Source organism: Theropithecus gelada, chromosome 2 (assembly GCF_003255815.1).
Source record: "Theropithecus gelada isolate Dixy chromosome 2, Tgel_1.0, whole genome shotgun sequence".
NCBI classification, from domain to species: domain Eukaryota; kingdom Metazoa; phylum Chordata; class Mammalia; order Primates; family Cercopithecidae; genus Theropithecus; species Theropithecus gelada.
In genome coordinates this window covers 162,415,884-162,439,543 of record NC_037669.1, presented here as the reverse complement: position 1 = coordinate 162,439,543, position 23,660 = coordinate 162,415,884, and the positions used below count along the sequence as shown (strand labels likewise).

The window sequence follows — 23,660 nt, the reverse complement described above, 5'->3', positions numbered from 1 at the left end:
ATTGTAGGATTTGTTTATATATTCTGGATATTGATGCCTTATCAGATCTATAATTTCCTAATATTTTCTCCTATTCTCTGCATTGCCTTTTCACTCTCTTGATAGTATCCTTCTATGCATAAAAGTTATAAAATTTGACAAAGTCTAGTTTATCTTTTTTCTTTTGTTGTCTGTGGTTCTGGTGCCATACCCAAGGAATCACTGCCAAATCCAGTGTCATGAAGCTTTTCCCCTGTGTTTTCTTTTAAGAGTTTTATAGTTTTAGCTCTTACTTCAAGGTCCATTAATTTTAGCCTTTACTTTGATGCATTTTGAATTAATTTTTGTATATGGTATAAAGTAAGGGATCAAATTCATTCTTTTGCATATGGGGATATCTAGTTTCCCTAACATCATTTGTTGAAAAGACTGTCTTTTGCTCTCATTGAATTGTCCTGGGACTCTTGTCTAATATATGTAAGGGATTATTTCTGGGCTCTCTCTTTCATGCCATTGGTCCCATGTCCATCTTAATGCCAGTTTCACTCGTTTGATTGTCATAGCTTTGTAATAAGTTTTGAAATCTGGAAGTATGAGACCTCCAAGTTTGTTCTTCTTTTTCAGAATTGTGGCTATTCAGAGTCCTTTGAAATTTCATATTAATTTTATGTTAGATTTTTCTATTTCTGTAAAAAGCATCATTGGGATTGTGATAGGAGTTGTATTGAATCTGTAGATGGCTTGGGACAGTATTGACCTCTTAACAATATTAGGTGTTCCAATCCATGAACATGGGATGTATTGCCATTTATTTGTGTCTGTCTTTCAGCAACATTTTATAATTTTCATGTACAAATCTTTTGCCTCTATGGTTAAGTTTATTGCCACATATTTTCTTTTCTATACTATTGTAAATGGACTTGTTTAATTTTCTGTTGGAAATTAAGTATATGGAAATGCAGCTGATTTTTCTGTGTTTACTTTTGTATCCTGTAGCTTGGCTGAATTTGTTTATTAATTCTGATGCAGGGTCTCTCTCTCTGTGTCACCCAGGTTGGAGTGCAGTGGCATGATCATGGCTCACTGCAGCCGTGACCTCCCCGGCTCAGGTGATTTCACTTCAGCCTTCCCAGTAGCTGGGACTACAGGCATGTACCACCAGGCCCAGCTAATTTTAAATTTTTTTTGTAGAGACAAGGTCTGCTTACATTGCCCAGCTAGTCTTCAACTCCTGGCCTCGAGAACCCTCCTGCCTCTGCCTCCCAAAATGCTGGAATTACAGGAGTGAGCCACCGTGCCCAGCCTTTTTGTGGAATCTTTAGGATTTTCTACATAGATGATCATGCTGTCTGCAAACAAATAGTTTTACTTCTTTTCAAATTTAGTTACTTTTTTTTCCTTGCCTATTAGTTTTAATTCGTGGAGAAATAAGAGATACTGTTAAATGGTTTTAACTTTAAAATTTGTTTATCCGAAGATTTACTATGGAAAATGTATCTTGAAACTTTTTCATGTTACTCTCTGGAAAGCTGTGGGGTTTTTAATTACAAAGTGATAAAGATGGTCTACATTGTAATGAATATTTATCTTACAACTTCTGGATTTATAACAGGATTCTGTCTTTTGTTTCTTTTCTTTTCTCAGAATCATAGATGCAATCTTCTTGTAGTCCTTGACACCATGCATGCCTTTTGTGTTTTCCTTTGCTTTTAAAGGTAATTGTTAGCATTTAACTTTGGAGTTTTTGTTGTTAAAAGTATTTGTATAAGAGAAGTTTATAACTGGTATTACAGCTGTATAAAGTATGAAGTCATTTTAAAAAGATAATATACTAGAAATAAACTTTTAATCATTTAGCCTGCCTTCCTTACTATTCCCCAGCCCCTAGTAACCACCATTCTCCTCTCTGCTTCTACGCTTTTGACTTTTTTAGATTCCACAAATAAGTGAGATCATGTGATCTTTGACTTTTGTGCCTGGCTTATTTCGCCAACATAACTCTAGGTTCACCTATGTTGTTGCAGTGACAGGATTTCCTGCTCCTTTAAGACCGAATAGTGTCCCAGTGCATACATATACCACTTTTTCTTCATTTATTGATAGACACTTAGCTTGATTCTATGTTTTGGCTATTTTGAATAATGCTGTAATGAATGTGTGAGTGCAGATACCTCTTTGACATACTGCTTTCATTTCTTTTGGTTATGTACCCTGTAGTGGGATTACTGGATCATGTGGCAATTTTATTTTTGATTTTTTGAGGAACCTTCATACTATTTTCCATAATGGCTGTACTAATTTACATTCCTCCCCAACAATGGGCAGGGTTTCTCTTTTCTCCACATCCTTGCCAGCACTTACCTTTCATCTTTTTGATAGGAGCTATTCTAACAGTAGTGAGGTGATATCTCATGGTTTTAATTTGCCTTTCCCTGGTGATGAGAGAGTGAACTTTTAAAAAAATATATACTTGGCTATTTGTGTCTTCTTTTGAGAAATGTCTAATATAGGAGATTTTAAAGAAAGGAAAATGACCCACAGGCGTACCCTGCTTACATAACTGTATGAAGAACTCGGTAGTTCTAATTCATATATATATGTAATATTGATCTCTCCCTTGTACTTTCATGGCTTTAGTTCATGCGGCTGTCATTTCTTATTGGACTAATGCAGTAGTTCTCTGACCAGTCTACCCTTCTCCAATTTTGCCCCCATTTCCGTTCATCTTCTACACTCAGACCAATCAGAGTGATCTTTCTTGAAAAATGGTTTTAATTAAATTGAAATGTTGAGACACACAGGATAAAATAAAACATAAACCTAACTACCTATCGCTAGGAATAAGCAGCTGTCAATACTTTGCCATATTTGCTTTGTGTCTCTTAAAGAATGAAATGTTTACATATATAACTAGAGCTCTGCCCCCCCTTTTTCCAAGGTAACCACCTTGAAAGTTAGCTTTTATCATCTAGGTTGTTTTCACTTATACTGTATTTACATATCCATAAACAGTATAATATTACTGTTACATTTATTTTTTCTAAGATTTTAAATTAACGGTATGCTTTATGTATCTTTTTATCGCTGCTTTTAAAATTTATCCATGATGATACGTTTGTTGTTGTTATTTTATCACTGCTTTTAAAATTTATCCATGATGATACATTTGTTGTAATTGCTATATATCTGTATCTCGGGGGATACCCCAAAAGCCCTGATTTGACCACTACACAACCTGTGGGTGTAACAAAATTGCACTTGCACCTGATAAATCTATACAAATAAAAATAATAGTTGCTGTATATCTGATACAAATAAACTGCTGTTTATCTATTAACATTCTGTAGTTAGGTATCTTCTAGTTTTAGCTATTACAAATAATGTAGAAATTCTAGTACAATGTGTGCCTTTTTTTGTACAGTTTCTCTGAGATTGATATGTAGGGGTAGAATTGCTGGGTCATAGGATATAGGCATGTTCACCTTTATTATGTAATTATTATTTTCTTCAAAGGGGCTGTACTGATTATATTGCCACAAGCAATTGAGTAAGAGTCATTCTTTACTCTCAAACTCGCCGATAATTATTTTAGTTTGACTTTAATTTTGGCATTCTGATGGATATGAGTGATACTTTGTTTTAATTTGCATTTCCCAGATTTCTAAAGAAATTAAGTATATTTCTATGTATTTTTGACAAGTTAAATGTTTTTTGTGAATTGCTTATTTTTTCTTTGTACCGATAAGTATATGTCTATTTAATCTATCTGTATGTAGGCTATTAATCTTTTATTGGTTTTGTTATACCTCTCAATCTGTGGCTAGTCTTTACTTTGTTTTAGGGGTCACTCATTTAGAACTTTAAAATTTTTAGTATAATCATTCTTATCAATCTTTTTTGAGTTTTTCACCCTTTTTAGTGTTGTGTAAGAAACAAGGTCTTAAAAAATATTCTGTTCGAAAAATTTGCAACTTTTTTTCCATTTACTTTTCTGAATGACCTAGAATTTTATTCTTGTATATGATGTGTAGTTCAACCTTTCCCACCCCCACCCCCCCAGATTGGCTCTTTACCCTTTGGTCTTCCATATAAATTTTTAAAATATTTTGAAGTGTGATGAAAACTTGAGCATAACTGATATTCCATTGAGATTATGGATTTAATTAGAAAAAATTAGCATTGTACAGTATTGAGTCCAGAAAAGGCAGATGTTTCTTAATGCAACAGCTGCTTCCAACCTCATGCCTATCATCTTCTCATGTAAACCAGTTGCCATCAGACAAAAACTGCTTTTCTTTCTCTTCATTTAATCTTGCATGTGTGCCCCTTGTTGGCAGACGCTATCCTTAAATCAGTCAATAAAAAGAGATTCCGGGAAATGTAGTTTAAGGTTTCTGCCCTGTGATGCAGAGAGTATTGGTAATGCAAATTTTACAACAGATAAACCAAGCATATCAAATCTGTTCTTGATTTTTCTCCTCCTTTTAACAGACAAGTTGGGTTATTTGATTGTTTTGTACTACTCCTCACCTCCGATATATCTTGGAGATCTTTTTCAGTGGGATGTGCATTGAAAATTTTGCTAGTGATTGCCAGTTGCAGAGAGGCTGTATCGGTGTATATTTCTACCAGTCTGTCCTCCTGCATCCTGGTCAACTTTGCATCCTGCCCTCTTTATTAGGAATGCCTTTTACCAGTGAGTTTAAAGCAACTCCTTGTTCTGTAAGAGTAAGTCTTTTGACATAGTGATACCTGATAGCAAGTGTGCACATGCACACACTCAGCACACCACTAATGTGTTTTATTATTTGTAAATATTTTCCTTGTGTTCATTTTTAGGCCTGGGCCTTCTGAGTCATCAAACTATCAGAGCTATTTTTTTTCCTAAGTTTTATTCTTTCTGATGCTAAATAGAATTGCTTTCTTAATTTCTTACTTTTGGATTGTTCATTGCTAGTATATAGAAAAGCAACAGATTTTGTGGCTTTATCTTATATTCTGCAACTTTGCTGAATTTGTACATTAACTCTGATAGGTTTTTTTTTTTTTTTTAATTCTTGACCGGGCATGGTAACTCACACCTATAATCCCAGCACTTTGGGAGGCCGCGGTGGGCAGATCGCTTAAGCTCAGGAGTTCAAGACCAGCCTGGGCAACATAGTGAATCCCTGTCACTACCAAAAATACAAAAAACTAGCTGACTGTGGTGGCACATGCCTATGGTCCTAGCTACTCAGGAGGCTGAAGTAGGAGGATCACTTGAGCCCAGGAGGCAGAGGGTTGCAGTGAGCTGAGATAGCGCCACTGCATTCCAGCCTGTGTGACAGAGTTAGACCCCATCTCAAAGAAAACAAAACAAAACATTCTTTAGGATTTTCTATGTGTAACATCATATCTGCAAATAGAGATGATTTTTTGGTTTGTTTTACGACTTTCCAATTTGAATGGCTTTTATTTCTTACCTAGTTGATCTGGTTAGAACTTGTAGAACAGTGTTGAATAAAAGTGGTGAAAGTGGCATCTTTATCTCGCTTGTGATCTTAGGAAGAAAGCATTGAGTTTCTCAAGCTTATCTGTGATATTAGTTGTGGGTTTTTAAATACATGTTCTTTATCATGGTAAAGAAGTTCCCTTCTGTGATGTTGAGTGTTTTTATCATGAAAACATACTGGATTTTGTAAATGCTTTTTCTCTACATCAGTTGAGATTATCATGTGTTTATTCCTTTCATTTTATTAATGTGTATATTAAATATTTTAAAGTGTACAACCACCCTTGCATTCCTGGTATAAGTCCCACTTGGGCATGGTCTATAATTCTTTCAATATGCTGCTGAATTTGGTTTGCTAGTATTTTGTTGAAAATTTTTATGTAATCATAAGGGATGTTAGTCTGTTGTTTGTTTCCTCATGATGTCTTTTTCTAGTTTTGTATGAAGTATCTAGTTTTGGTCCCAAGAAATGTGGATATTCAGTTGTCCTAGCACTATTTGTTGAAGAGTATTCAAGTGCTCCCTCTTTTTTTATTTTGAGAAGATTTTATGTTAGTTCTTTAAATTTTTGGTAGACTTCATCAGCAAAGCCATGTAATTCTAGGCATTTCTTTGTTGGGAGGTTTTAATTCTTGATTCAGTCTCTTTATTTGTTATAGCAGGGGTCCCCAACTGCCAGGCCACATATGGTCCGCCGCCCATTAGGAACCGGCTGCACAGCAAGAGGTGCGCGACCTTCAGGCGAGCATTACTGCCTGAGCTCTGCCTCCTGTCAGATCAGTGGCAGCATTAGATTCTCATAGGAACCCTATTGTAAACTGTGCATACAAGAGATCTAGGTTGGGCACTACTTATGAGAATCTAATGCCTGATGATTTGAGGTGGACCGGTTTCAGCCCAAACCCCTACCCCATGGAAAAATTGTCTTTCACAACACCAGGCCTTGGTGCAAAACAAGGTGGGGGACCACTGTGTTAGAGGACTGTTCAGTTTTCTATTTCTTGGGTCAGTTTTGATAGTTTATGTTTCTAGGAATTTGTCCATTTTGTATAAATAGTCTAATTTGTTGGCTTACAATTATAACCTTAACAGTAGTAACCTTTTATAAGGTCAGTAGTAATGTGCCTACTTTTGTTTTTGATTTTAGTAATGTGGGTCTTCTTTTTGTCAGTCTAGCTAAAAAGACTTATCAGTTTTGTTGATCTTTTCAAAGAACTAGCTATTTTCTATTTTAATTATTTTATTATTTAGCTCCAGAATTTCTGTTTATTTCCTTTCTGTGATTTCCATTTTTTAACATCTATGTTCTCTACATCAGTATTCATTGGTGAGATGACATTCTGGTTCCCTTTAGTTCTTTGTCCAGGGTTTTTTTTTTGTTTTTTTGTTTTGTTTTGTTTTGTTTTCTGTGAGCATATTTAAGGCAGTTGATTTAAAGTCTTTGTCTAGTAAATCCAGTGTCTGGCCTTCCTTTGGGACAATTTCTATTAATTTCTTTTTCTCTTGTGACTAGGATATAGTTTGATCTTTATTTGCATGCTTCAAATGTTTTTGTTGGAAATTGGATATTTTGAATATTGTAGCTGGAGATCCAATTTTTCCCCCTCCCTGGGGATTGTTATTGCTGCTTGTTCTCGTGGTTGTTTAATGAGTCTTTTTAAACTATTTTTGTAAAGTCTGTGTTTTTCATTGTGTATGTCCACTGAATTCTCTGTTCATTCTCTTGGCGATCGGCTCTGATTTGGCAGAGGTTTTCCTAAATGCCTCCATCTCCCCCCAACAACTCCCCCAAAAAGCCCAAACAAAAACAGACTCTCCTAGATTTTAGAAATTGCTTCTGTGTTGGGGTACATAATGCTTAGCCAAGCTGCTTATAGTTCTGTCCTAGTCTTCACTTCTTGCTTGTGCAGAACTGAAAGATCAGCCAGAGGTGAAAGTTTAGGGTCTTCATGAGTCTTCTCTGAACATATGGCCAGTCCTGGACATGCATGTGGCCTCTAGGTTTCCTAGTGTATATGGGAGGTTTCAGAGCCTTTATTTTCGTATGTATCTGCTTCTCCAGCTTCTTCCTTCCTGGGTTTTTAGATGTTTATTGTTTGCCCCAGTTGTTACCTCTTACACACAGATGAGAGAGAGAGAAATGCTTTTGACAGACACCACTGGGAAAGATGCTTCAGTACTGGGAATCTCCAAGACTGGTGGAAAAAAGACAAGCTCTTGACCCAGTCCTTCAGGGAGCCACTACATAGTTCAAAACAAATAACCACAATTTTTTGAGAATAAGGTCCATATTAGTTTATCTGGTACCCACATCAGGAACCAAATGTGGGCTGGTATCATGGATGCTGCCATGTAGGGGGAATTGGGAGTGGTATGCAGTAAATTAAAATTCCACAGCATTTTCCTATGAAAATCTAGCAGCATCTTTCTTCATTATGTGTTCCTCTGGTTGTTAAAAGGTTTTAATTGAATTCTAGAATTATGAAAATGTTGATTCTGGCTGTTTTGCCACCTGTTCATTGCTTTGTGAAGGGATGGAGTTTTGGAGTTCTTATTCTGCTATATGTTGTGATGTTATTCCTACTTTTTTGAGTGAGCTGATTTTAAGTAGATATAACGTTCATTATCTTGAGCCATTAAAAAGCCTAATTTGTTTAATAGATTGTGTTTAAAAGTAAGGATTGTACATATTTACATTTTCTAAAAGATTAAGTCTTCAGATACTTGAGTATTCCTGTTAACATAGAGAAAAATGCCATTTGTCTGTTGCTAACTAGTCATTTTATTCAAGTTGTTTCTGCCATATTTTAAGGAACGTACTACTAAGTTCCTTTTACTTTTTGTAGTAAGCTCACCATTCTAAGAAATCATTAATTTGGATCAGTCTTTCTCAAATGGGGACTATTATTGTTCTCCAGGGGACATTTGGCAATATCTGGAAATATTTCTGGTCATCACAATTTAGGGGGACGGGTTATGCTACTGGCATCTAGTGGGTAGAGACCAGAGATGCTGCTAAATATCCTACAATGGATAGGAGTAGACCCCATAACAGAGAATTATATGTCCTAAAATGTTGGTAGTGCCAACATTGAGAAACCCTGATGTGGATTTACTAGATCTAGATTTCCTTAAATTGGTTGATATATGTATTGCTATAAAGTTTAGTGACTAAATTTGGACCTAACCACTTTAACTTTTTCAGAATGAAGTGTCAAAAAAGGAAAACAGTATCATTTGTGAATAGAATAATAGGGAGATGTCAATCTAAAACTGCATTATTTTCTTTTTTTGTGATAGCATGATATAATTGAATTTCTTTAATTTTAATAATTGTTCAGTTTTGTCATGCAGAAAAGACATTAATGAGCCCCTGTGAATTAAGACCAATTACCAGCATTTTACCATTCCTCAATGTCTTTAGAGTATTTTGAAGCAAAATTAATTTGCATTTCATTTTGTGTGTGTGTCAGATGTCTTGAAGGTTAGTTTGTTAGAATAGATCTAAACAGGATTTGAACATTGCATATGATTAGTTTCCTAAGTCTCTTTCTATACTAGGTTCCCCTTCTCTTTTAAAAAATGAATGTATTTATTGAAGAACCTGTGTCATTTGTTCTGTAGGATTTCCCACATTCTAGTTTAGCTGATTGTATCTTCACAGTGTCGTTTAACGTATTCCTCTCTTTTCTTGGTGAATCAGTAGCTTTAAATATTTGTTTAGATTCCACTGTTGTTTGTTTTTAAGACTGTCAGGTGTAATAAAGCAATTGTCAATATGCATATAGCCACCTATCACTTTATTCTGTATGTCATGTCTATTATAGGTTGATATATATGCATATATACACACATACATACATGTAGATAAACATACGTACATTACTGCACAAGTGGGCACATAACAAGTTGCTCTATTCCTAGTGATAATACCAGTCTGTGCAAATGTTGTCAACTTGATTCATCATGTTTCCTACCAACTTTTTACCTAATGTTTTCATTGGGGTTTGGCAAAAATTATTTTTCTTAAATTATTTCGTCTGTAGTATCATGTGACCAAATTAATATTTTATGTACAATCATTGTATCTTGGTCATTTGCTTTTGCCTTTGAGGGAAGGGAATATTTTATTAACTCAGCTTGGCCAGTACAGTGCATTGCATGTGATAACCATGCCCTGTCATTGGTTCTAAACCTTAGCTCTGAATTAGAATCACTTCTTTAAAATTCTGAATTCCCAGGCTCCACCCCTAATGATTTCTGACTGGTTTAACAGCCTTTGTGCTGGAAGAAAACAGACTGGCAGAGTAAAATGTATCTGTTTCATACATTTTAGTAATTTATTGAGGAAAGCATTGTTTTTTGTAATTCTTAGTATTTAGTACATTGGTATGCATCTGATTCATCTGTGTCACTTGTAACAGGCAATTGTAGTTCATGATTTACAAGGAATACAAACTGTATAATGTAAAAATTGTCTCTTCCATCTCTATTCACATCAATCTCAAGTCATCTGGTTTCCTGTACTGTAGCCAACCAATATTATTTTGTTTATACCTAGAGATTTTATGACTATATAAGCAAATATCAGTTATCCTCATTTTCCAAATGAATTATCCAGTTGTTTCAGGATGATTTGTTGGAAAGATAATACTTTACTGTGTTGAACTGCCTTTGTACCTTTGTCAGAAATCAGTTGACTGTATGTGTATAGATCTATTTATGGAATCTTCTGTTCCATTCCGTTGAATCTATGTGTTTATTCTTACTCCAATATCACTATCCTTGCTTTCTTTCTTTTTTTTTTTTTTGAGACGGGATCTTGCTCAGTTGCCCAGGCTAGAGTACGGTGACATGTTCTCAGTTCACTACAGCTTTAACCTCCCAGGCTCAAGCAATCCTCCCACCTCAGCCTCCCAAATAGCTGGGACTACAGGTGGGCACCATCATGCCTGCTTAATTTTTAATTTTTTTGTAGAGACAGGATCTTGCCATGTTGCCTAGGCTGATCTTGAACTCTTGGGCTCAAGCAGTCCTCCCACCTTATCCTCCCAAAGCGCTGGGATTATAGGCGTGGGCCAATGTGCCTGGCCTTACTGTAGCTCTCTAGTAGTATGAATCCCTCAATTTTAAATCATTTTCAAAATTGCTTTGGTTTTTCTAATTTCTTTTCCTTTCCATATGAATTTCACATCAGCTTATTGATTTCTGCAAAAAAGCCCACTGAGATTTTGACTGTGATTAGTTTTCACCTATAAATTAAATGAGGAAAAATTGACATTATAAGAATAATGAGTCTTCCCAACCATGAGCATGGTACAGTAGTTTCCCATTATCTACTGTTTAGCTTGAAACACCTGCAGTCAATTATGGTCCAAAAATATTAAAGTATCTTGAGAGAGACCACATTCATCTCACTTTTATTTTACAGTTTGTTATTAAAGTTGTTCTATATTAGTTGTTGCTAATCTCTTACTTTGCCTAATTTATCAATTAAACTTTATCATAGGGTATGTATGTACAGGTTGAGTAATCCTTGTCTGAAATGCTTGGGACTAGATGTGTTTGTAATTTTAGAATATTAGCGTATATGTAGTGAGAGATCCTGGGGATGGGACCCAAGTCTAAACACGAAATTCATTTGTTTCATAATCTTATACATGTAAACCCAAAGGTAATTTTGTAAAATATTTTAAATTTGTGCATGAACCAAAGTTTCTGTTAAGTACTTATGTGTGGAATTTTCCACCTGTGGCATCATATGAGTACTCAAAAAGTTTCAGAGCATTTCAGATTTTGAATTGCCAGATTAAGGATGTTCAACCTGTGCCGGACAAAACATAGTATATATAGGGTTCAGCACTATTTTGGGGCTTCCATGGAGTGAGGGAGGGGTGGCATATATCCTCTGTGGATAAGAGGGGAGCTCCTGTATCTCTTTTCTTTATGTTGTCTTCGATGTCTTTCATCAGTATTTTGTAATTTTCAGCATACAGAGTCTGTGTCTATTTTGTTGAATTTATACCTTAGTATTTTTGAGTATTGGGGTATTATAAATGGTACTGCCTTTTGTTTTGATTTCCAGTTGTTGATTGGTAGTATGTAGAAGTAGCGATCATACTCTGTGACTTTGCTAAGCTTATTAATTCTAGGCACTTTTTAATAGATTCCATGGAAGGCAATCATGTTATCTGTGAATACAAGCACTTTTATTTCTTCCCTTCCAAAGTATATGTGTCTTATTCCTTATACCCTTATTGCAGTGCTCTTTCTTCAATATGATATTAAATAAGAGTGATAAGAGCAGACATTCTTGCTTGTATCTCATCTTAGGAAGAAATTAGTGGTTTCCTGGTAATTTTATATTTATTTAAATGTATAAATCTCAGTACAGTGATCACTGAGCAAAGGAATCTTATTTAATTTTATATTCTAGGTTGCACTCCAATTTTCCTCATAGGATTCATCAACTGGTATATCTTGTGATTCCTAATGCACTGTATGTATGTATGTCTGTTTCCCTCTCTCACAGATACACACAGCAGACTTTTAGGAGAGCACTTATTGCACTGCTTTGTAGTTTACTTTTTATTTCTCTTTCTCCCTTATTAGAAGCTGAGTCCTTAGAGCAATAAGAAATGGTACCTACCGATAGCTCTGCGAACTTAATGTTGTGAGCAATTGATACTAGGTTGGACCATATGAAATTGCTGATGTTGGTTTATAACCTATGAAATTTTGTATCTAGTTGGGACAAAAACAAAAACGGAAAAAAAAAAAAACCCCATAGTACTTCTGCTGACAAGATAAAATCATCAGTATGTGAAATGCTTGTGCCTGAGAAATTGTTCATCACTGTTATATATTAAGGAAAACCATAGAGGTGGACATACTGATGAAATGAGTGAGACACAGCCCCTACCTTAAAGGATGCTCACTCTGTGGAAGACTGGGCCTTTACAATATTCAGATGTGTGCTTTTGTTTTGGTTTTGTTTGGTTTTAGTTTTGTTTTCTTATAGAGACAGAGTTTTGCTCTGTTGCCCAGGCTGGTCTCGAACTCCTGAATTCAAGTGATCCTCTCACTTCGGCCTCCCAGAGTGGTAGGATTACAGGCATGAGCCACTGTGCCCACTTCCCTCCTCTTTCTTAATAGAGAGAAGGGTTTTCAGATGTGTTTTAACTCTATGATTAAACTATGCACAATCTATGCACATATTTACTCTCAGTTTGGATCTACTCATCATCGTAGCTTCTTATCTCTCAGTGTCTTGGATTATAAGACAACTTTGGCAATAACGTCTATAAACAAATTGAGAAGATTGACATACTTTGATAATTTTGTATGAAAAGATGCTCTTATACATTTTTCAGTTGTTTCATGTAACTTAAACATTTGTTACTTAGCATCTAGTGGGTTAGTGTAGTAAATAAAGGGCATCAAACATTTTTCCCTTTGAAATAACTTTATTTCTATAGAACAGAACAACTTTAAAGCAGTCATAGTCATAGCAGGAAAAACTTTCTTACTTGAATTTTTCTGTGTAGTGTTTTTTTTAATTGTAAATTATAGGTGAAAAGACACTGTAGTATTTTTTATCCTTAGGCTGTTAACTTAAGCTGGTCTTAATGATCCCATGTTACAAATCAGGGAAAAGGAAATACATGAGAGATTTTGTGTAAGTTTCATGAAACCAGAAACTATTCTTGTGTTTACTGCTGTACTCCTTGCATTTAGCATATAAGTAGTCCTTAACAAACAATTATTGAGTAAATATTTGTGGAGGTAGGAGGCTAGGCTAGGTGGATTTGGTTAAAGTAAGAAAATTAATTTTTTTATAAGATACGTAAATTTTAGTTAATACAATGAAAATCATTGCAATTACATGTTGCCTTATAAGCATCAAGAGCCATATAGTTTTTGAGGCAGTTTGTTTTGGTAAATGCTCTAGTAACAGAAGGCTATTTTCAGTCAGTCAGAAATACACTCTTGATATTGTTTTGAGCTTGACTATTAATATAACAAGATTAAAACATAATTATGAAAACCTATAAAGCCTCCTCTTTTTGAAATCTTTGTTTAAAATACATGACTCAGGGAAGACATTAACTTTGTAAATGAACGTACTCAAGACATTAATTTTCTTTTATATTTACTGCCACCATATGGCAAACTAATTCTATTACCTTATCTGTTACATACTGTAGAACCTAAAATAATGTACCTTTAATATTTTCTGATGAGGTTGATTTGTTCTTAAGTAATTTTGACAAGAGAAGAAATAACAGATTTTTATGTTTAGAATTATAACTGACCTTCCTCCAGCTATCCAAGGATAGTTTATGTCTTCTAACATTTTAGAAGGTGTTAATTACTACAACTGTAATTACTATAGCAAAGATGATTCTTTGTCATAGCATTGATGACGATTCTTTCAGAACAGTAAGAAATGTGTGGGTGGGTGCAGTGGCTCAGCACTTTGGGAGGCCAAGGCAGGAGGATCGCTTGAGCCGAGGAGTTTGGAACCAGCATGGGCAACATAATGAGACCCCATCTCTACAAAAAAAATTTAAAAATGAACTGGGCAAGGTGATGCACGCCTGTGGTCACAGCTACTCGGGAGGCTGAGGTGGGAGGATCACTTGAACCCAGGAGATTGAAACTACATTTTGCGCCACTGCACTCCAGCCTGGGTGACAGGGCAAGATTTTGTCTCAAAAGAAAACAAAAGAAAACAAAAGAAATGTGGTTGGCCCCACACTTTTATGTAGGGAATGTAATTCTGACATTTCTTCTTTCTAGGTCATTGCACATGAGAATTATGACTCCATAATTTTTTAGGCCTAATTTTATTTATGTAAAGACAAGCCATTTCACTAAAATTAACTTGTGGAATTTTATTTTTTATCTTGGGAAAAGTATTATATAAGGATATGTAATATTCTGAGAAAAATTATTATGTAAGAATTTAAAAATAGAAGCAACCCAAATATTTACTCTTAGGAAATTAAATATAGTATTTTTGAATGGAATGTCGTATTCACGGTGTTGCAGAATATTTAAGGTCCACATTGGTAAGTGAGGAGTGATGGAGAGAAGCCAGTTACTAAATAATATGTATATATTATTCTAACCTTTAAAAAAGTATATATATATATACTTTTTATATATAATATATATATAATTACCAGTTTTCTTTGAGAGATATTACAGTGATTTCTTAAATTTATGTATTACTAAAATGAGTATGTTCTACATATTCAGAAAGTGTATAGATTGAATACTTTAAACTTTTCATAGGCAGTTTCTTAAATCAAGACATCCCCATGGGTACATAATTACTGATTAGTAAGTAACTGAATATATTATTAGTGAATATATTTGAAAAGTGTGTGTGTGTGTGTATGTGTGTGTGTGTGTTTAAGACTTATGAGGATGACTTGTTGCTGCTAGCAATTCTAAGAATCAAACACCACTTTTTAAGTCTCTTCTGGGAAGCCAATTCTGTTTAATATATAAAGAAAGCCTTTAAAAAATGTTTTGTTACACAGATTAGTATTTTTTTCTTGATAGAAGGATAAAAGTAAATTCTGAATTAATAAAATCCAAAGTAAGTTTTTGAATATTATCCAATAATTCAATGTTTTGTTAAGGTACTACTTATTTATAACATAGCCCTTAATTTCTAGGATCAGCATATTCTTTCTTTTGATATCTGTTTTCTGCTACAGGCCTGTGATTGGAATTGAAACAGTACAACTGCCTCCACCAGAGGAAAATAGTATGGGAATTCCTATTATGGTAGGTTATTTTCTAGTAGTCTCTTGCAGTAATATAGGCAGCTCTTGTAATTTTTTAGTTTGTTGCTGTTTAAGCCTCCTTGTAACTTAGCGTTCATACATAACTGTATATGAGTAAAGTCCGTTGTTGTAGAAACATTTATAGTAGTGGGCCCTGTGTTAGTGGAAGATTTAGTATAGCAGTTTTATAATTCAAATGAATTTTCAGTGGAGGGGGCTTATAAATCTAAGATCTCTGTCATGGAGAAGAAAATATTATATTAAACAGCTGAAAATAATGGTATTGCAACTAGTTTTATTTTGTCCTGAAATAATAAATTACTAAAATTCAATTTAGTAATATATTACTAAATATTAATAAATGTATTAGTAAATACAATTTATTACTAAAATTCAAACCAAAGATTTGAAACCTTTAGTAATTTATTACTGAATTACCTTTGGTTTAGATGTATGCATCCTTTTGCTCATAGCTCATTCTGTTACATGTTAAATGATTGTGGTGCACACTTTAAACATTAACAGCCATTCAGTAATCACTGGGGAACCTCAATTATTTGAGTGACTCCTATGTTTTCATGAAAGTAGTTTTTACTTTGTAGGGACATGGATGCAGCTGGAAACCATCATTCTTAGCAAACTATCACAAGAACAGAAAACCAAACACCGCATGTTCTCACTCATAGGTGGGAACTGAACAATGAGATCACTTGGACTCAGGAAGGGGAACATCACACACCGGGGCCTATCATGGGGAGGGGGGAGGGGGGAGGGGGGAAGGATTGCATTGGGAGTTATACCTGATGTAAATGACGAGTTGATGGGTGCAGCAGACCAACATGGCACAAGTATACATATGTAACAAACCTGCACGTTATGCACATGTACCCTACAACTTAAAGTATAATAATAATAAATAAATTTAAAAAAATAATAAATAAAAAATTAAAAAAAATAAAATTAAATTAAAAAAAAAATAAAAAATCTCATAACCTCCAGGTGTGTTGGACTGCAGGCACTAGTGAAGATAGGGTAAGCTTGTTTGATATCATTGGTGGTATTTGTTAGGCTTCTTATTTCAGATTCAAACATATTGAAGTATTTTTTAGAGTATAAAAGGAGAAAATTATGGCCCAGTAATTGATTTTTTTGCCATTACCAAGGTGCAACATGCTGTACTTTTTGTTAAATATCTTATGATCCCAAGCAGTAATACCATTTGATATCAAGTTGACTTGATGTAAAGTTGTTTCAGAACAAATAATCACCCTTACTGGGTTTCTGTAATAATTTGTTTTTAGTTTTATTAAAGTTTTGGGGTTTTGTTTTTTGTTTTTTCCTTTGCAACGAGGTCTCACTGTTGCCCAGACTGGAGTGCAGTGGCATGTGATAAGGGCTGACTGCAGGCTCAACCTGCCGGGCTCAAGGGATCCTCTCACCTCAGCCTCTTGAGTAGCTGGGACTACAGGTGCATGCTACCATGCCCGATTAATTTTTGTAGTTTTAGTAGAGATGGGGTTTCAGCATGTTGCCCAGACTGGTCTTGAACCCCTGGGCTCAAAAGTGAACTGCTCACCTCAGCCTCCCAAAATTATATTAAACTTTGTAATTAAAAAAAAAAAAAAAAAGGAGGTGATTAAAAAGCTGTTATGTTGGAAACTGAAGATTTTATTCATCTGTTTTCTGATAGGATAGGAGTAGATTTATTGGGAACACACTGTTTACCTGATTTTTTTCCTTCAAATTGGAAGTAAATATGGTCACGTTCAAGATTCATGTTCCCTTTAGAAATTCTGAATTCTTTATGAAATATCTGATTGTGAATCTTTACCTGGCCCTTTTCAGGAAGGTCTAGATTACCTACCAATGATCACCTTTTAAAAAAGTACATAGAATGACTTATTTGTTGTTCTGTGGAATGGTTGTTGGTAGCTAGAGTTCCACTGGAAATTCACCCCCTCACACACTTTTATAAACCATTTTCTAGCCTGTGACTTAATAAAGGCTTTGGATGAATTTTAACAATGCCCCTCTCCTACTTCTGTTCCCAACCAAGCATTTGGATAATTGGTAGGCAAGACAGAAAAACAACAACAAAATGCCAACTTAATATAGTAAGGTTTGATTAAGAAAATGGCAACAAATAGGAGATACCCTCAATATTATATAGCCAGTTTACCTTTTCTTTCCTGGAATGTGTGTGGGAGAAAAGGCAGAGTCACAAATCATTTAGCTAATACGGCTTTTAATAACTGTATAAATTGTAATTATCATCTTTTACCACTGGATGGTGCTTTTGCATTGGTTACTGCAAACCCTTTCTAAATCTACATAAGGGCACCATTTGAAAATTCATTTAAAAAACAGTGAAATTAAGATAGTGGTATAGTTTCCCATATCAGCCTCCTGAGTAGCTGGGACTATAGGTGTACACCACTGTGCCCAGCTCTATGATGCCATCTTTGCTTATCACCTTAGAAACATTTTATTGTTGTTTTTGTTTTTGTTTTTGTTTTGCCAGAGTCTCACTTTGTTGCCCAGGCTGGAGTGCAGTGGCACAATCTCAGCTCACTGCAACCTCAGCCTCCTGGGTTCAAGCAATTCTCCCACCTCAGCCTCCTGAGCAGCTGGGACTGTAGGTGCTCACAACCACGCCTGGCTAATTTTTCTATTTTTAGTAAAGATGGGGTTTTGCTGTGTTGGCCAGACTGGTCTTGAACTCCTGACCTGAAGTTATCCACCCACCTCGACCTCCCAAAGTGCTGGGATTACAGGCATGAGCCACTGTACCTGGCTTAGAAACATTTTAAATGTATTAATTTTTTAGGTGGTACTATCATTTACATGGCATCTATAGAAAACCACAGTTTCTTAATTTATAAGGTTGAAATAGAGATTTTTAAAAAATTGTCCCTGGCCAGGCGCAGTGGCTCACGCCTGTAATCCCAGCACTTTGGTAGGCTGAGGTGGGCGGATCATGAGGTCAAGAGATCAAGACCATCCTGGCCAACATGGTGAAACCTCGTCTCTACCAAAAATACAGAAATTAACTGGGCGTGGTTGCGTGCGCCTATAGTTTCAGCTACTTGGGAGGCTGAGGCAGGAGAGTTGCTTGAACCCAGGAGGCGAAGGTGGCAGTGAGCTGAGATTGTGCCACTGCGTTCCAACCTGGGCAACAGAGCAAGACTATCTCAAAATAAAGAAAAATTGTCCCTGGTAATTATTTTGTCTTTTCTCCTATCTAGTAGCTGCTCAAACTCCTTTCACTGAAGCCCTTTTATTTCACAAATACTATTTTCAAATTCTACTTTTTAAGCTACCAAATGACTTTTTGTTAGGGACCCTACTTAAATGAGTTGAGTACTTAAGTCTGTAGAGTTTATTTGTGATTGTAACAGATTATGGAGGTCTTAATTCAAGGAAATAATCTCATCTAATAAAGCATTCTCTTATTCTTTTAAAGATCAAAATAAAACAGACTCTAGAATAACAGTGTCCCTTAACAACTTACTCTGAGACCTTGTTTCTCCAGTCTGGTGTGCTATTATTTCCTTTTCTGTTCTTTGTAGGGCTATTTAGGTAAAAATAAAGTCATAAAAACAAGCATCTTAAACTACCCTTTTCTGTAGTCTGCTCATTTGCTATTTTATAGCTTTCGAGTTATGAATTTAGAGGGGATTGTAGCTCAGCAAGTTTAAAGTCACTCAGTAGGTTTGGTTTGCCTTTGAGGCTCAGGCTCACGGGAGTTATGGGGTAAATGACTTTGGCTGTGCAGGTTTGCTTCTTGGCAGTGAGTCTTCACATAGGCAGTGTTCAAGTTTTGGTCTTAACTCTTAGAATGTGAACTTTGTCATGTGACCGCTCTAGGCCTTATTTTTCTTACCTATAAAGTCGTGATTTTCTTTAGCAAATAAAGATCATGGCTAAGGACAATGTTACTTGGGGAAAAAAAAAAAAAAAAAGGAGAGAACAAATTACTCATAATCCCGCCACTGACCTAACTCATCTAGTGTTGATGCTAAAAATGAAAAAGAAAAAAACCTCTTCAATTTAACATAATTAAGATTATTTTGTATATACTGCAGTGTTGTATTCCATATAACATTTTTTAGTATATCCCATGTTTTAGAAATTCTTTAAAGATTTTATTTTTAAATATTAGATAGTTTCACTGAGTGATATATATATTTTAAATCATTTTGTTGTTCAACATTTAAATTTTCAATCTTTTGTTGCAAATAATGCTTCACTGAAATCTTGATATGTAAATTTTTATAGGCCTCATATTATTTTCTTATGTCTCAATTCCTGCAAGCAGAAATGCTAGCTTAAAGTTTGAAAGACTTATCGATGATATTGATAGCTGTTGGCAGGTTTTTCTTTTCTCCCAGAGAAGTTGTCCCAGTTTACTGTTTAACCATCCTACATGGCCTCTGGTTTAAACTAATTGTGATAGCCTACTAACTGTTTTCTCTGCCTTTAGTGTCGCCTTATTTTTAGATAATCCTGACACTGTATCCACAGTGAGTTCTTTAAGATACAAGTCTTATTTTATAATTTTTTGGCTTGAAATTCTATAGGTTAAAGTGTATTTACTTTGTGTCATTCAACACCCTTCATGATCTTGCTGCTGTCTAATTTTCCACCTTATTTTATGCAAACCTACTATACATTTTGTGGATGAGGAGGTGGGAGGGGGATGTGCTAGGCAGAGGAAGCAGCATATGCAAGGGCATAGCTGCATAAAGTGGCATGCTATATTTGAATTGCAACAAGCACATTGGTATATGTGAAAGTTAAAGGCAGGGTGGTAGAAGTCTTTAGTATAGCATACTCAAACAAAATTTAGTTGACTAAATAAAAGTAGACAACATTTTATCTATGATTTAGAAAAGTAACTGGCGGTATAGAGAATTGTTAATCAGGACTTTTGGTTACAAATGACAGAAATCCAACTCAAATTGGCTTAAATGCAAAAGTATTTCTACTGGCCAGGCAAGCAGAGCTAGATCCAGGACTTGGTGACAGTGGGTTTCCCATCCTCCCCCATTCTTTCATTCCTCCTATGAGCAGTTTTTGCTTACTGGGATTGTGTACTCATAATCCCAAAAGAAAAGAGAGTATTTTTCCCTGATAGCCTTGGCAGGAAAGTGAAGTCCTAAGGAAGACATTGTCTAGTTTCAGTCATGTGCTCTTTCCTGGATTAGACATGTTGGTAGGAGTGAGTAGTACTCTGGTCAGGCTTGGGTTTCTTGTATGTCTGAGGACCAGAGGCTCTCCTTAAAGGAAAGGATTTGTGTGAAGTACCTGTGTCTGCTACAAGGATGTATAGAACTAGAAGGAGAGTCAACATTTGAGAGACTAGTTAGGAGGTAGTTATGATAGCTTAGGTGAGGACTGAAGTGAGTTTGAATTAGGTCACTCTGAAGAAAGAGTTTAGGAAGACTTTATGTAAAATGCATAGAACTTGGTGACTGACAAAGTGGGAGATGAAGTAAGGGAAGGCTACTGTGTGGGTTGGGCTACTTTGTACATGGTGATGCCGTTACTATTAATCAATGTGGGAATTCAGAAAAAGAACACTTTGGGGAAGTGGACTACAGATGATAAGTAGAATTTTGACATGAGATTGTCCAAAAAGAGATTAAAAGGAGCTGAGGGAAAAACAACAACAACAAAAAAACAGTATTTTAAACTATGGGTAGAAGAAAAACCAAGTGAAAGGGACCAGAAAAGCTGGAAATATTATGGAAGCAACAAGAAGAGAGGTTATTAAAGGTCATTGCTGCCCAGTATTGTAGAGTAGTTGAGAATAATGATGATTTTGTAATAAATTATCATTGGTGACCTTGGAGCAATTTCATTTGATTGGTGGAAAGCTAGATTGCAGTGGGTTAAAACAATTTAAAATAAACAGAAAAAGGAGTGGTAGCTTCATAAGGAGTCAGGAAGGCCTATCTTTCTATAGGCCAAAATAAAGGAACAGAAGGTTAAACCAAAGCTATGTAAGAAAGGAATCAGAATTGAAAAAGTAAGGTATATTAGAAGATAGAGTCTTGAATGAACCTTTTCCTCTACAACTGCAAGGTCTTCCCATTAGACTGCAAAGTCATGAATATTTGACACCTGAAGTGTAAGAAGTACTTAATAAATGAAAGATGACTTGAATAAATGAAAGATCATAGAGGAAAAGTTGAAAATACAAATATGTTTGGAGATAAAGCAGAGGGAAGTTGATAGGATTCATCTTTGTTTTCTTTTTTCCTCTCTGAGGTAGAAAGCCAGGGGATAAGGCCTCTCCAACTTAACCTTAAAGCATTGCTGTGAGGAACCAATGGGAGGATCGATGTGAAACATTCTTAAACTGGAAGGTATCAGTCAAATGGAAGGAAGTAATACTTCATTTCTGGCATCTTAATTTTGAATAGGACTTCAAATCAGTTGATATTTGGTTCTCACCAGCTCAAAAACCCTATTTGTTTCCTTAACAACTGCTAATTTAACTTCATTTAGGTGTGTGATGTGTGGGAAGAGCTAACCTTTGGAGACAGATGGGTCTGGGTTAGAATCCAGTTTTCCCTACTGCTTAGCCTTGTGATTTCCAGTATTTAATTTCTCCAACTCAGATTTTTATCTGTGAAATTGGGATTAAAAACTAGTTTGCAAGCATGTTGTTAGAATTAAGTGAATGTACACATAGTAGCTATTCAAGTTACCTGGGATGTTCATCCCTGCCCCATGTGAGTAGCCAACCTTGTTATGCCTTCAGACTAAAAAATGCCAGATAAAAGTATTATCTTATATTGAAACATTTCATCTTCCTGTTGGTTATTATTCATCCATTTAGCTTTTTATCTCTAAAACTGTGTAATTGTCTTCACAGTGACAGTACTTCAAATATTTTAAAGTTTTCGTGTTCTCCCTGATTCCTTTTCAAACATATCTTCAGCTTTATCAACCCTTTATGACATGGTTTCTAGATTATGCATTATACTGGCTGCCCTTCTTGAATGTATTCTAGTTTCATTACTCTAGTGGTAGTCTGCCCAGTGTCTATTGATTAGCCTTGCTTTTCATAGAGAAGGAAGATGAGGTTAATAGGAAACGTTTTGGAGATAAAACTGTCATTTTAACAGGTCAAAATTAAGGTGTATTTTACTATTTCATTCTAAAGTATTCTGTTTTCTTATGTTTGACATTTTTCTTGTATGTCCATGGCGTTTATAAAATGATTTCCTTCAGTGTTTTAAGGTGAATTACTGATGATTTTTTTCCATTTAAAAATATCTTTAGAGCCTGCAAAGTGTCTTCCAGTACAAGTGTGTTGTGATTAATTCATAATGGTGGGAAAATTAAACTACTGTAAGAAAACGTCAAGGTTGAATTTTTCTATGTAATACATAGCATACTGTTGGTTGTCTACTGACTGGCAATTACCCTCTTTCTTCTGGCGTGCTTACCAATCCAGTTTTGTTTGTATGTCCACGTCTATCCCACATCACTTGGGGAAATCCTGAATATTGTAAGCTAATCAGGGTAATCCTATTTGCCTAGTAGTGATTCGTTTGGGAAGGGACATGTGATCAAAGCCTGGTCCTTTGCATTTCAGGGAAAGTCAGCTTGTGGGGCTTCTAGGAGTCTTCCTCATACCTGAAAAGGGAGACACAGAAGGATATTCCCACTTCTACTGCATGACAATATGTGTTAATAGGATCCCATGAAGTATAACAATTAACATGTGACTATGAAGGGAGTTATCCTAAGGTTCTTGCTGAGTGTGACAGAAGGAAAAGCTGAAAGGAGCCTAAGTCATATGTGATGGCACTGGATAACTGAATCAATCACCCTAAAGCCACCTTATTTTAATTCTTGATGTTTGTGATGATAATCCCTTTGTTTAAGCCAGTTGAGAGTAATATGTTATTTTATAAATTATTTTTGGTTTAGGATAGCCCTAATATTAACAAATGTATTTAATATTCTATTACATAGAACATAGACACTGGTGGAAGGCCCATTAAGATGCCATGATGAGGCTGGGTGCGGTGGCTCACGCCTGTGGTCCCGGCACTTTGGGAGGCTGAAGTGGGCGGATCACGAGGTCAGGAGATCGAGACCATCCTGGCTAACACGGTGAAACCCCATCTCTACTAAAAATACAAAAAATTGGCTGGGCGTGGTGGCGGGCGCCTGTAGTCCCAGCTACTCGGGAGGCTGAGGCAGGAGAATGGCATAGCCCGGAGGGAGGAGCTTGCAGTGAGCCAAGATCGCACCACCGCACTCCAGCCTGGGCGACGAAACGAGACTCCGTCTCAAAAAAAAAAAAAGATGTCATGATGAGCTGGACGTGGTGGATCATGCCTGTAATCCTAACACTTTGGGAGTCTGAG

At 35.7% G+C, this 23,660-nt stretch overlaps 1 protein-coding gene across 2 annotated transcripts in view; it reads left to right on the top strand.

The window, feature by feature from the left end:
• Positions 1-23,660, top strand: part of ANKRD28 (ankyrin repeat domain 28) — a 196,861-nt gene that overhangs the window by 30,890 nt on the left and 142,311 nt on the right. The window contains exon 2 of one of the 2 annotated variants that reach the window (XM_025375725.1): positions 15,202-15,271. The exons of the other annotated variant lie outside the window; for it this stretch is intronic. Coding sequence (XP_025231510.1) covers positions 15,254-15,271 — 18 coding nt within the window. The 5' untranslated portion in view covers positions 15,202-15,253. The remainder of the gene's footprint in view (positions 1-15,201; positions 15,272-23,660) is intronic. 2 annotated transcript variants of the gene reach the window in all.